At 36.0% G+C, this 14,723-nt stretch overlaps 1 protein-coding gene across 2 annotated transcripts; it reads right to left on the minus strand.

Annotated features, from left to right (window-relative positions):
* Positions 1 to 2,401: 2,401 nt before the first annotated feature.
* LOC18435252 (Tetratricopeptide repeat (TPR)-like superfamily protein) lies at positions 2,402 to 13,437 on the minus strand. 2 transcript variants are annotated; one of them, XM_088853495.1, is made up of 2 exons: positions 12,786 to 13,437; positions 2,402 to 5,203 (listed from the first exon to the last, which is right to left on the minus strand). In XM_088853495.1, exons 1-2 carry the CDS (start codon positions 13,370 to 13,372, stop codon positions 5,005 to 5,007), a joined length of 786 nt encoding a protein of 261 aa, XP_088709621.1. In that variant the 5' UTR covers positions 13,373 to 13,437; the 3' UTR covers positions 2,402 to 5,004. The 2 variants fall into 2 exon arrangements, with proteins under 2 accessions (XP_088709621.1, XP_006845366.3); XM_006845303.4 differs by lacking the exon at positions 2,402 to 5,203 and adding an exon at positions 11,099 to 12,365.
* Positions 13,438 to 14,723: the final 1,286 nt, after the last annotated feature.

A 14,723-nucleotide genomic window follows, 5' to 3' on the forward strand; every position in this document is an offset into this window, starting at 1 on the left:
GGAACCAACCGGTTCCCGATATTTCGCAAGAACCAGATCAACCCCTTGACTTCCTCTTATTTTATTTTATTTTTTTTCTTGTTTTTCAAGCATATATAATGTGTTTTTTAAGTCCCCTTGATTCCCCACCCCACAAACCACTATTTTATTTTATTTATTTTTTACTTTTTAATATTTTTGGATAATTGATTTGGATGATCCAAACCCAGTCCAGATCATTAATCCAACAATCGAAAATGGATCTATAGGTGAACAAACCGCCCCATTTTGAAACACTGACTATGACCAAGACCTTGTGAGTTACTAATCAAACGACTCTTCTCATGGGAACAAAGAGAAGCAAATCTATTCTCTACTTGATAAGTATCAATACGCAATGGGGAAATTGGTCCCATTGGAAGCTAATGCATGTTTATTTGTTCATCATTCCAACGATTCATCTGAAAGATCCATTAAGGATATTCTTCATTCCGGATTCGTCTATGAACCTTCCAATTTATGAATAATATACGATAAACGACAATATCATGAAGACAATAAACCCACTCGTACATTTCCGCATCAAAGTGAAATTATAGTGCTTAACTCCTTTTTCCTTCATGCCTTTTGGTATTCCAAAAGTGCCTTTCCATAATCCTAAAAAAGAAGACGCAACTTGGGTTACATATAGTGCGACTTGTCCGACATATTGGATAATATGGAATTCCCCCATCTACTACAGGTTTAGCTAACTCATCTACCTCAGTTAATATCTTTGTTCGATTATGAAAGGTATCAATGAGTAAATAGGTCCGACACCCTTCGCATCACTGCCCAACCAATTTTTAGGGGGTGATGACCACCAGGACTGTATAATTCACATGGCCTTGAAGATTATACCACACTGCCCCATATTTTCCCGAAACAATATACATTTTATGGAGAGTTATCAAGGTACGCGTTTAGGAATATCGTATATGGAGAGCATACAATTTGGCGTATATGTATTATGTATATGAGAAGCATACGATAGGGCTTTCTCTACCATGGAAAAAAAAACAGCTCATCCTATAGCACCCTGTGTATGATAAGGCTTTATAGGGAACGGGGCCAGTTCCATCAAAGAATCGGCCGGTTTAAGCACAAACTGCATGGTTACCAATGCGATTCTGATCGAGCTAGGTGATTTTTTTAACATTGATATACACTACAGAAAACCACATGAGTATTTACTGATTGTTTGGATCAAGAATTAAAAATTTGTACACAAAACATATCCTTCTAACCCTTTCCCTAGAATAAAGTAAGGAATGAAATTTGCTCCAAAAAGTGTGGTTGCTGGCACAAATAATAAGGATTGTCTACAAAGAGACCAATTATCTTTTACGAAATGATCATATAAGACTCTTTTTTACCCATGTGTGTAAAACCCCAAAAAATCACCATTAAATTTGATACAAATCTACAGAAAAATCAAGTCTCACACCCGTATGATAACTTTTGTAAAGATCTGTACCAACTTTAATGGTGATCCTTTGAAGTCCTACACATGGATGGAAGAGGGTTCTATAGAATCATTACTCTTATCGAAAAATTGGACAGCTTGAGGTGAGCTACGAAGTCAGAGATTTTTTTTTTTTTTTTTGAAACTTTGTGTCTATTCAACGACACTCTCACCACCATCTATATTGAAATTTAAAACACAATAATGATTGTGCCTACGAAAGTTGTAGGCAACCCTAAATAACCAAGGTTAATTATTCATTCGGGTTGAGTTTTTTTTAATTAGCATTATGTTATTATTGTCTTAGGCCTTGGGACTTGGAACTCTGGAGTACCCCTTGTCTCTCCAGTCCCTCATTCCACAATCCAAGAGATCATCTGTCGTCCTCGTCTTAGAAGGCGTGTGATGGTGCCCATAGTACTTCAGAATTCCCTTTAGATTTCCGATAATGTTTTTTAATGGACTTCCATCCATCGAAGTTGTGGTGGTCACGGTCTCTTACAGCGTGCCAGGCATCTTGGAACTTGGTTCAATGGTTCCATGCACTTGTTGGATTGATTCAAACTAGGTGAGACAAATGTTTAGACTGCAAATATAAAAATATTTTTACAGTAGTAATGGGAAAAAATGTGTAGACGGTAAATATTACTGTAACTTTTAAGGCCTGATTGATAACTGGAAGCAAGTTCATGAACCGTAAATTGGAAGTTCCTGAAGATTTGTAAATTAAAAGTTACTTAAGAAGTTTCTGATTTCTGTGTTTGATAACCTTTAAGAAATTTCTGATTTTTTGATAACGTCCTGGGAAGTTAAGAAGTTATTAGTTTGGTCCCAACCAATTATATTCATGAACCCATAAGCATTATTCATTAAAAATAGAAAGTTAAGAAGTTACTGGTTTGGTCGCAACCAATTATATTCATGAACCCATAAGCATTATTTATTAAAACTAGAAAGGTAATAAAAAGAGCATGATAACTACAACAAGTAGAATTGGAGCTAAGTAAAACTAAACAAACCAAAAAAAAAATTTAACAAAAAGGTAAGTAAGATTATTCTCAATTCCTGTAAAATTCAGCATTTTATTCATAAACCCATATCATAGATGTGTATCATAGAAAATATATATCTGATTTCATGAACCCACATCACAGCTATATATCAAAGCAATTTCAAAAAAAAATATAGCAAAGCAATTTCAATAAATATTTGGAACAAATGAAACCATTGAGTAAAAGAACAAATTCATGAATGAAAACAAGCAAGGTAGTCAGCAATAGCAACTAAACTTCACAGATTTTCAGAAAATCATGAATTGTGAATACTGAGAATCAAAAGAGAACGATGGGAGAGAATCGATAATTGTTAATAAAGTACCACAATGAATTTTAGTAATCATTGGAAGCTCAAAGTACAATCCAGTAACCAAGTTCTACAACAACGAGAATGCATAAATGTTTAGCATTTCACCACAATTCAAAGATCAGAATAAGAATGCATTGACCACAATTCAACATGCTGAATTGTCTAGCATTTAGCACACAAAAGGTTTCCAAGGATGCAAACAAAGACAATGTTGGAAATGTACATGCTCAACTAGAAATATAACCACCCTGTATTATTGAACCACAAATAAAGCATAACAAAAGAGAGCATAATATTCTCAATAACTCACCAATAATTTTCTGAAGGACATTGAAAAGGTTAATGGATAAATTGAATTGTCATCCAAACGACATCCAAGCAATTTCTCAAATAAGGATGTGACATGGATTAGTTAAACAAAAATACAGAAAAAACGACAAACAACATTTTAATTAGCCATGAAAGTAAAGTTAATCACTTCCGTATCAGTGTTCAATAAGAGCACTGAAACCAAATCCTCATTTATTATGAACCTGAAACCACCTTCCAATTTCCAAATTTGACTATGACTATTCTCAAAAACTAAAGTTTCTTGATAGAAGTCCTACAAAACTGAAACCAATAACACTCATTTGATGCGAATAGTCTCTGAAAAATAGCATATGGGTGTCAAATTTCTTCTCTCTTGGTGCCATGGCATGGACAATAGTCCCTATGCTTGGTATCACAGAACTCAAAGAAGTTGGGGATGGTGGTCTGATAGTCTGATAGGTTTGGGAGTGAAGGATCAGAGTGGTGGTGTTCAAAGTCCATAAAGGGTCCAGATTGGTGAAGAGTAAGGAGATCCAGCCTTACCCCATTACCAAAACAATCTGCAGTTGAATTGAAGAATGAAAATAGGAGAAGAGTATATGGTTTTTTGTGGAGATTTGAACCAAGCAAGTAGGAGAAGAGGTAGAGGAGAGAGATACAGGACAATATTAATTACCCAAGCTAATCAAAACTACTTTTTTGACGGATTACCCTAGCTAATCTGAAAATCTGAACCAAGTCAGTCTTTTTTTTTTCTAATCCTCTTTTTCAAATAAACTATTTTTGGAGTGGCTTCTCTAAATAATATTTGATTTGAAGTTCCAAAAGATGTCCAAAATTGAGTTTGAGGGTTGAGCATTCTTGGAGCTCTAATTCAATTTTTTCAGTTTTTGATGGGATTGTTTCCATAATAAAAACAATATAACAAATTTTAAGGTTTGCATGAACTAGGGTGATGCTAATGTAGCAATCTCACAGTGAATCAAGCTAATCAAAATTACAGCAGTCTAGAATGAAGTATACTGATTCCAACAAGAACCCAAACTATCAAATGATTGTGCATCCATATTCTTATCATGCAGACAACCAACAAGCTCTCTAATATCTTATCATGCAGACAACCAACAAGCACTCTAATACGGATAGATTGTCAGGGAACTTGATGTCAAGCACTCAAAACAAGTGAAGAAAGAAATGACATATAGAAGCATGACTAGTACAGGTATTATATCACCAAACATGAAGAAATTCTAGTTAACAAATGCAAAAGTTCCATTTCTGGTGATTGCAGGTGGGTGGTAAATCATTCCAGCTCATCTCTCTCTCTTTCTCTCTCTCTCTCTCTCATACACACACACATACACACACACACACACAGTATCCACACATACATCACACACAATAATCAGTAAGCAGTCTAGGTATCTTGTTTTAGTCAGCCCATGCATAAAAGGGTGCCTATTTCAATGTGGCATCACATGTTAGATGATTTAAATAAGCTCAGATAGATAAGTAGATATATATTTATATATAATCAAAACTGCCACGGAATTTGTTAGCTTTCCCAGACAATGAATCTCGCCTTATTTTCTACTGATTTTCATTGGGGAAACAGAGATTCAATTCCAGAGTCCTCTGTACTAGTTACTGTCATTATGTTTCCTTTTTAGATGAGTTTGGGACATCCATCCATATCCAGTTTCTAAAACTCCAGCCTCTTGAAAACAGTAGGGCTATTACATTGAAGTTCCTTAAATTGAGCCAGCTTTCAACTCCCTTCCCCCAATATGCTCATCTAACCAAATTGGCAAGGAAGAATTTCCAAACTTCTCAAATTGAACATTTTACCAATAAGAGGGAAGAATTTTGGCACCCAAAGCTAACAGTTCCATAGCAATTCTAGGTGAACTTTGCATTGAACTCATCTTCCCCTCGCTCTCGTTCCTGCTAAAGATCCCAAAAACAGTAGGAGTCCTAATAATAAGATCCAATTTGAATATGCCCAAAACTACATGGGTTAGGCTACAAATGATCCATTTACACCTGACAGTCAAAAAAGGCATTGCAAAATAGTCATGGAACAGATGATCATGGTGTCATCCAAAATACTTGAAAATCAAGCTCATGATTCATAGAATTACTTGAACCACATAAAGGGAGCCTATTATGTATTGAACTAAAGATACAGATTCAAAACTTCAAAAGAATCCAGGACACAGAAACAAAAAATTCAAATCAAATATTTTAGAATTGGGCAAGGTTTGTACAAGGTTGCAACTTTATTTGTAGAAATAAGGTTGTGATACTCTACAACGTCTATTTTACTCGGATGGTGCAGATTTGACACATCTTTTGAAACAGTGTACTAGTGTCCAATTTATACTGTCCAAATAAAGTAGACGGTATAGATTATTGTAAATTTATTTCTATAAATGCGGGTGCAACCTTATATAAACGTTTTCCTTTAGAATTATTATTTGATGTTGTTGTCTTTTGAAAATTCACAGCTATTTTTTATTAAAAGAATCCCCAATTCCATATGAAACTATGAATTTTACATATGATAAAATTATATAAGTTTCTATTTCCTTAAACATAATAAAAAAACAATATGGTCATTACTAAAGGCTAGGGTTTACGTGTCCCCAGATACACTTATTCTAGTGTGTCCACCCTTCCAGAATCTATCTTGGAGATGGACAAAGGATTCAAAACTTTCAGGTCTATTATCTCAACCACCACAATTATGAATATTAAAAACATAAAATAATACAATAAAATAAAAAATTATGGCTTAAAAATCGCCCATCAGTAATTTAAATATAGATGATCAAGCTCTTGGTCAGAGTGAAAAGAAAGAAAGGAGAGCAGAGACATACTTAAGAGTGATTACATGAATGATCAAACAAAACAGGATGAAAGATTTGTGAGAGAGAATATGTATACTATGTTGATTTGGCGGAAGAGCATGCCAAGGATGGCGACGGTGTAGAGGAGGACAACGAAGACATCGAAATAAGAGCGATGATGCTCGAGTTCCGCTGGGTGTAGTGAATACTAAATTAGGGTTCCACACATTAGTATCACCCCTGGTTTTCCTTATGTCAAATCTGCACTCCATCTTTCTCTAAAAGAGCTTGGGTCGTGGGAAGGAAAAAGCCCCAACAAGAAGCGATGGTCATAATGAATAATACAAAACACCTTTTTGAAGAGATAGTCTTGCATGGAAATACAACAACAAATTCATTGAAATAAATTTAGGAAGCCACTACCAAAAGATAAATACATCTTAATGAAGAATATTTTTCTTACGACAGAAATTTATTAGTGATAAAGGATGCATCCAAACAGGCCCTAACATTATATTTGGATACATACTATAAGCATGTAAAATTTAACAACCAGGCTTAGTTGTAAATCATCTTCTAGACATGACAAAAAAAAAGAAGAAAAAAACAATAACACAATTACATTTCTCATCTCTTTCCATACCTTAGGTGTATTTTCTTAAAACTTATTAAATTGTATTTATTTTGTTTTCATGCAACGGATCACATAGTAATTGGTTCCCAGCACTAACATGATCTCATAAATGGACAGAAGAACATCACTTAACCTTGGTAACATGATCTCATAATAATATGACCAGGGCAGGCAGTTTTCTAATGAATGTCATTGTTTTTCCTCAAAGGTGTCTACCTCTAAACATGGGATTCACATGTCATCTGGATGGCAATACAGAAAATTCATGTTGGCAATACTACATCCTTCTCATATAAGCAAGATTTTTTTTTATATTTATCTCCATTTACTTCTCATAGCAGTAAATTCGGTATTTGAAGCCCCTACAACAGCTGAGTTCAAAAGTTCTAGTACAACTCTCCCCATAAATCATTCATACATTGCTACTGTAACTACATAAGATACTTTTTTTCCATAACAATTTTGTAGTAGTTCTAATATAACTCTGCCCATAAATCATTCATACATTGCTACTCTAACTACATACGATACTTTTTTCCATAAAAATTTTGTAGTAATCAGAAAAAATACAACTAGAATGAATAATCTAAATTTGAACCTTTCATAGATGCCAAGTTTAGACATAACAGATAAGATATAATCTGTATAGAGGAACTTTGAATAATATACCCAAGTCATATAAGGCATCTACACTCTATACCCTAGCAAAAAAAGTCATGAAACTCAAAATATAACCCAAGCACCTGGACTTATCAAAAAGAAAATAAAAAGACAGGGGAACTACAAATCATGATGAATGGAATCAGCTCATTATACAGAATTATCCTATAGGGCTTTAAACCCGTTATTTAAGTGTGATTACCCCATCCACAAAATTCAGACCCATCACATATATTTACGAACAGTTTGAATTGCATACATTGGTTTTCTAACTAAAAAGTTGGATCACAGAACTAGCCCCCTTCCTCATAATGTTTTCCTATAAGCTATTAAAGAACATTTCACAATAAACACGATACTCAAATTCATATAAAGTTATAAACACTTGTCTATAAAAATTATTCCATGAACATGTTGCCTAATAGAGCAACTGCCTTAATGATTAAAGAAAGAGAAATAGTCAATTTTAGGGGAGATCCCTGCCCTTCTGCCCAACAAGTTAAAATTGAAACTTTAAGTGCACATATAGGAAGACAAGTACTAGTCCAAGTTTGATGTCCATTCCAATGCCCCTCTAACATGTCAACTCTGTCTCGAAATCACAGTAATCACAAAGTGTGTTCCTTTACCAGTTTTAAGTGAACCTGAAGGAAAAAATTATGTCCTCCCAACTCCTGATAAAAGATGACTGTACCGCCGGTCAGGAAATTAATGTGACTTGTGAGGTACAACAATTATTAGGAAATAATCGAGTTAGAATGGTAGCTATGAGTGCTACAGATGGTCTGATGAGAGGAATGGAAGTGATGGACAAGGGAGCTCCTCTAAGTATTCCGGTTGGCAAAGCTACTCTTGGACGAATTTTCAACGTTGTTGGAGAATCAGTTGATAATTTAGGTCCTGTAGATACTCGCACATCTCCTATTCATAGATCTGTGCCTGCCTTTATACAGTTAGATACCAAATTATCAATCTTTGAAACAGGTATTAAAGTGGTGGATCTTTTAGCTCCTTGTCGTCGTGGAGGAAAAATCAGGCTATTCGGGGGAGCCAGAGTGGGTAAAACAATACTCATCATGGAATTGATCAATAACATTGCCAAAGCTCACAGAGGTGTATCTGTATTTGGCGGAGCAAGAGAATGTACCCATGAAGGAAATGATATTTACATGGAAATGAAAGAATCCAGAGTGATTAATGAACAAAATATTGCAGAATCAAAAGTCGCTCTAGTCTATGGTCGGATGAATGAACTGCCGGGAGCCCGGATGAGAGTTGGTTTAACTGCCCTAATAATGGCAGAATATTTTCGTGATGTTAATGAGCAAGACATACTTCTATTTATTGACAATATCTCTCGCTTCGTTCAAGCAGGAGATAGTGATTGTTTGATAATGAGCAAGGAATATTCGTTTTTCGGCTAAACATGATATATTGAACTCAGAATTCATTAGATACTTTTTATGAATGTCAACTAAGTATCGTAAGTAAATTGATCCCGGTTGTCCAATCATTTGATAACCAGAGTCTTCTTTGAGAAAGGATCACTATGAGTCAGACTCCATAGAATTTGATCAATCCTTTTTTTTGTCGTTAAGGTGGAGAACTATAAAAGAAAAACCTTTGCTTTCATGTACAAAGGCCTGAACAAATTAAACTTCTTCTTACTGTCTCCATTCTCTCAATCTATGTATTTGCAACTCATTCATCCCCAGACCTAGAAAGATCATGTGCATGGGTTCTCGACTATTTTTAGCTTTGACATTATTGAGCTGCCAAAGAATTTAAAGGTGTGGAGATTCTTTTCTTTTCTTTTAAGAAATTAATATGGGGAACAGCTCTACCTGGTCATTCTATTCTTTTACCTTTCCAATAAGCCTTCATTAAGTAACTTCTCTTAAGTCAAAACTATCAAAGCTCAGCACACAAGGTCTCATTGGCATTTTCTCATTAGTTGCAAAAAAGTACTTAACAAATGACAGATCAAAGACACCACAAAGAGACATGCCAACCAAAAGACCCAAGTCACTTAAGGATGACTAATATATCAATAGAATGCAACAAGATCATCCAGACCAAATTACTGCTAATTGGTACAGTGCATAACAAAAAAAAAAGTGCCGCTAGAATTACACCCAGTCTATCTAAGCCAATGTTTTAAGGCTTGGAATCACTACGGTCCCAAGCCAAAGTTAGTTGCCTGATTTGGCCAAATCACCATGAGAATATCACGGTAGGATATACGACCCTGTAAGATTCAAGCAGGTCCTCAGGTTTTTGAACCACACTCGGCAAGGTACAAGGTCTGAGGGACTTGAGCAAGTCTGAGCCTGAGTCACCAAGTTTTAAAACACTAAATCTAAGCTGAAGTTAAACTTAGCAATACTACTTGATTCACATTAGTGCACATATGGTTTCATACAAAAACGATGCCCCCCTACTTGGGGAAATGCCATATGTACAAATATAGTATACGAAACTATTAACTACCAATCATCATCATCAAAGCCTTAGCATTTGCGATTGGCTACATGAGTCATGTGCCATCATTTTGCTTTCTCAAGGGCTATACCCTCAATAAGATCGTAAGTTCCCATATCTTTTCTCACTACTTCCATCCATGCGCTTTGGGCCTTCCCCTTGCCCTTTTAGAGCCTTCCACTTGAACCAAATCGCACCTCCTAACCGGTGTTGCATTGGATTTGCATGCAGATGGCCCAACCCACCTATGTCTAATTTCCCTCATCTTGTCACCTATTGGAGCTACCCCTAAGTTCCCTCGAATGTATTCATTTCGAATCCTATCCTTTCTAGTCTTGCCACTCATCCATCTCAACATTCCCATCTCTATTATATTCATCCTATTGGTATCGTTGTTTCTTGACTGCCCAACATATTGTCCCATAAAGCAAAGATGGTTTCACAGTTGTCCTATAGAACTTCCCCTTCAGCTTCATTGGTATATGGTAAACACATAAAGCTCCGGTTGCATATCTCCACTCCACCCCCCCAGCTCTAATTCTATGTGTGACATCTTCTTCTATCATTGATCCAAGATATACAAAATACTCTCTTTTAGGTATTTCTTATCCATCAATCTTAACTTCTTCCTCATTTATACTCCTATTAGTACTAAACTTGCAATCTATATATTTTGTTTTAGTCTGGCTAATTTTAAAACCTTTAGATTCTAAAGCATCCCTCTAAAGTTCTAATTTTGCATTAACACCACGTCAAGTCTCATTGATCAAATCTATGTCATCCGCGAACAACATACACCACGCCACCAAAATTGTTAATTCTCAATGTGGACTCCTTTACATGAACTACCTAAAATATTTTCAAGCACTTAATACCAATAATCTTAGAAAGGAGAAATTGAAACAGCAATATAAAACTTGACATGAGATAATGTAAAAAAAAAACCATTTTTGTAAACAAGGACTCAAGCTCGGATCTGCAAGGTCTCCAACCTGAGTAAGCCACTGAATAGGCCAAGGTGGAAATCCAATCCAACCAATTCTCTAGGTATATAACAAAGGGGCACTTGAGGCTCAGGAGACTCAAGTGATCTGGGCATTTACCTCCAGAATCACCAGGCACCTGATCCAGGCCAAATCAGGTGAGAAAGCCCCTAGATGGCCTGGTGATTTTGCTTAATCACTGAATAAAAAAAACTCACTTCAGAGGAAAAATAAATCACTACATCTGAAGAACACATGCAAATAACAGACTCAAATAAATCAAGAAATACTAGATTGTGAAGAAATTCAAGAGGAAAGGAGGGCTCTGGCCTTTGGAAACTTGAAGCATTTCACATCATTTCATATGAATTTGCAATGCATATATTTATCTTCCCAACTAAAAAATATTAAAAAAAATAGGCAATAAAAATCAATTTAACAGATCACACTCCCTGTTGCCATGAATAGATGTTTTCTGCTGCTCCCTGCTATTCCCAATCTTTTTATGGCCTGCTCGATTTATCTCTTTTCTGGTAAACAAATCAGAGTTTACCTTTGCGTTCTTTTTCTTGGTTCTATCACCTGATACATGAGAATTTTTGCATAACAAATGGCCATGAGTTTTTTTATAACCTCCTTTCCTATCTCTCTGGTTCTTCGCTGTAGATTCTTTCAACATCTTCACAATTTTGGGATCACCCAACAACCCCTTAGATTTCATTTCGTTGAGAAAAAACCTGGCATTGTTATGCCATGAATGAGATAACAACCCATGAATTAAAACATTATAATGTGAAGCATCAGGAATCACCCCATACTTTCCCATCTCTTTCCACATTTTTAAAACAATTCCAGGTTCACCCAATCCAAACAATTTCCTAAAAATCAAAAGAAAAGTGTCCGGATTTGGACCACACTCCACTTCTTTCATGCTCCCAATCAATTTCAAGATCCCATCCATATTCTCGACCTCCATGAATGCATGATAAGTTCCAATAGTTGGAATCAGTCCCGTCTCCCTCATGCCGTTTAATGCATGGTAAGCCTCTTCAAGCCTGTGTGCTTCACACAAGGGATATATAAGAGAGTTGTAAGAGGCCACACTTGGCTCCAACTTTGCTTCTCTGATTTTATCGAAAATATTGATAGCTTCTTTCACACAATTTTCTCTCACTAAGACATATATGAGAGAGTTGTAAACAACAAGGCCAGGAACCCAACCCCTCTTCTTCATTTCATCATAAAGTCTCAAAGAATCAAAGAGATTGCCAGCCTTTGAGAAGCATGAGATCATGTGGGTATAAGAAGTAGCATCAGGGGTGACGCATGATTTCGACATCTCTCTCCACACTCTCTTTGCTTCCATTAGATCTCCAATGATATTGCACCACCCATTTAAAACTATATTGAAGCCCTCTGTTTCCAATGGGAAAAATGACTTGTTGAGGTGAATTAACTCTTCTGCTTCCTCCACATTCCTATGCTTGCAAAGAGCACTAAGGAGAGTATGAAACATGGTTGAGTCTGCGCTGATTTTGAAGTTCTCCATTGCATGGAAGGTTTTTATCGCCTTCTGGACATCATTTGCAGCAGCATACCTTTACCGAATTCAAAACTACTCAGAGAAGAATACAAAAAAGAAGCAGCAAAACCAAAGGAAAAGCTCATATGAATTATGGATCCTAAAAGCGCAAGGAAGGAAGCCTCTTACAGTCTTTTTTTTTTTTTCTCCTTTGATAAGTAACAAGATGTTGTTAATAAAATCATAGAAACTTACATTACAAGCTCAAGTTCTTATAAATATTAAGTAAAATTTTAGGTGGGGACTGAAGCAACAAAGCAAAAATTCATAAAGGCTATGGTTAACAAATTCAAGAAAGGAACTTTTTGCTACCTTAAAATCACTCAAAACATAAATTTTGGTGGAAATCTCATGTAGAACAAACTAACTAAAAATAAAACATTTTCCCTTGACCCAATTGTTTGAGAGAGAGAGAGAGAGAGAGAGAGAGAGGTACCTCTTGATCATAATGAGCAAGGTCTCAGCCTTAACCATAGAGGATTGATGCATGTTTTTTATCAGAGCCCAAGCTATATCAAACCTCTTATGTTTACCCAGTATCCATATCATCAAATTGTAAACTCCACCACTATGTCTATACTCTGGTTTCAAACCCACCCATCTAAACACCAAGAACGCCAATTTCCATTCATTCTTAACCTCTAGAAGCAAACTATAAACCAGACTATCATTGGGTGTAACCCCAGATTCATCAAGAGCATACATGGCTGCATCTTCAGAAGGGAAGTTCTTAACTTCGACCAAAATCCTCAATACACACTCAACTGTATCATGCAAAAGCTCAATTGGGGCATCTCTATCTTCTTCAAAATCACTGGTTTCATAGACAAAAGGGTCAGGGATGGCCTGATAATGGGCTTTTGAGATTGGGTGTAGCCATGGATAGAGAAATGTGCTGGAATAGGAAGACTGTGAATAGGGTTTCGGTGGTAACGTTGGGGAAAAGCTGTGAGAGAAAGGGAATAGATTTTTGAGAATCGGAAAAAGTTGGGCTGTTCTCTTTCTTGCTAAATTTAGTGCCATCCCCCATTCCAACCAGCCTAGAAAGAGAAAAAGAAAGAGAGAGTCAGTTAGTTTCCATTAGAGCTGCATACCAGCAAAAGAGACCAAAGTTTTGAGTCTTTTGACTTTTGAGTTGGGAAAGAAATATGCATCTAAAAGGGAAAGACAAAATTTACTCCTTTATTCACAATTACCTTTATCCAACAGATTTTAAATCCGATGGATGTGAGTGTATTATTGACTGGATTTCAAGTTCAAACTAAAAAAAATTATCAAATTTTATGTAACATCCAATTTGATATTTAATAGCTAATACCAATTATGACATCCTCGTGACAAAAAAAAGAAAAGAAAGAAACACTCCCCAACTAAAAATGTGGTCCCTTGCTATATAATCTCCCCAATTTAAACTTCTTAGAATCGTTCCCCCCAACACTTTTTTTATCCCATCCTAAACTCCAACCAAAATTTTTTTTTGCATTTACCTCATTCAAGTAGTCAACTAGAATTAAAACACATATCTGCCTTTTTTTTCTTGTTGGGTTTATGTGCCCTTTGAAGGCCTTATGTGTGTATTGAAGTGCTTTTGTTATAGTGAAACATAAAAGGCCTTATGTGTGTATTGAAGTGCTTTTATTATAGTGAAACATAAATTCAGTAGGAATATGGTCCCTCGAAGATCATACTAAGTGAATGATGTTTTTTTATACCGGATTGTACTTATCGATCTAGGCCAGTCGGTTGGAAAACCCAAGGTACATGGGCGTAAAGAATTAACCGATGAGGGTTTTGGGTTAGCCCTTGATGCGGTCAGAGCTTATGCCTAAATGAATGAGCCGAGGGACTGTGTGACCCTTGTATGTGATGGTAGGTCTACTGAGACATGGGCCAAAACCTCATCCATGTTCCATCACACAGCATGCATATCGATAGATCGTTCGGGAAAGCCAAATATCCACTTTTGGGTGAAGCGTATGCATGTGCGAGAGATACCCTTATGCGTTATGAGTTGTGGTCGCATCAGGTCGTGGTAACCTTGACTCATCTCTAGGAGAGGACCTGTAATCCACAGACAGGGATTGCGACCCCTTGATTCATCGACCTGACTTTGGTGACCCGTTAATGAGCCCCTGCTTGGACTGTGGGTCATGAAAAACACTAGGTCAGTTCGATAAAGCTAGTGTGGTCTGTAGTCTAAAGTTGAAAGTAGAGTACCCCATTATTACAGATTGAATTCCTAAAACCATATGAATCATTTTTCTATCATATTAATTTAATTGTGTTCATTTTATTATTGAAATGATTTTAGTTTTATTATTTGAATTTTTATGAATCTCTCAATATTTTATTTATGATTTTTGGACTTATAAAA

Source organism: Amborella trichopoda, chromosome 12 (genome assembly GCF_054954075.1).
Source record: "Amborella trichopoda isolate Santa Cruz 75 chromosome 12, AtrichopodaSantaCruz75HAP2 v2.0, whole genome shotgun sequence".
In the NCBI taxonomy this organism is placed as follows: Eukaryota; Viridiplantae; Streptophyta; class Magnoliopsida; order Amborellales; family Amborellaceae; genus Amborella; species Amborella trichopoda.

Coding starts and splice junctions, on each gene's coding strand:
- LOC18435252 (XM_006845303.4), bottom strand. CDS start 13,372: ATGGCACTAAATTTAGCAAGAAAGAGAACAGCCCAACTTTTTCCGATT. Junction 12,366..12,785: donor TTGCTCATTATGATCAAGAG/GTACCTCTCTCT, acceptor AATTCGGTAAAG/GTATGCTGCTGCAAATGATG.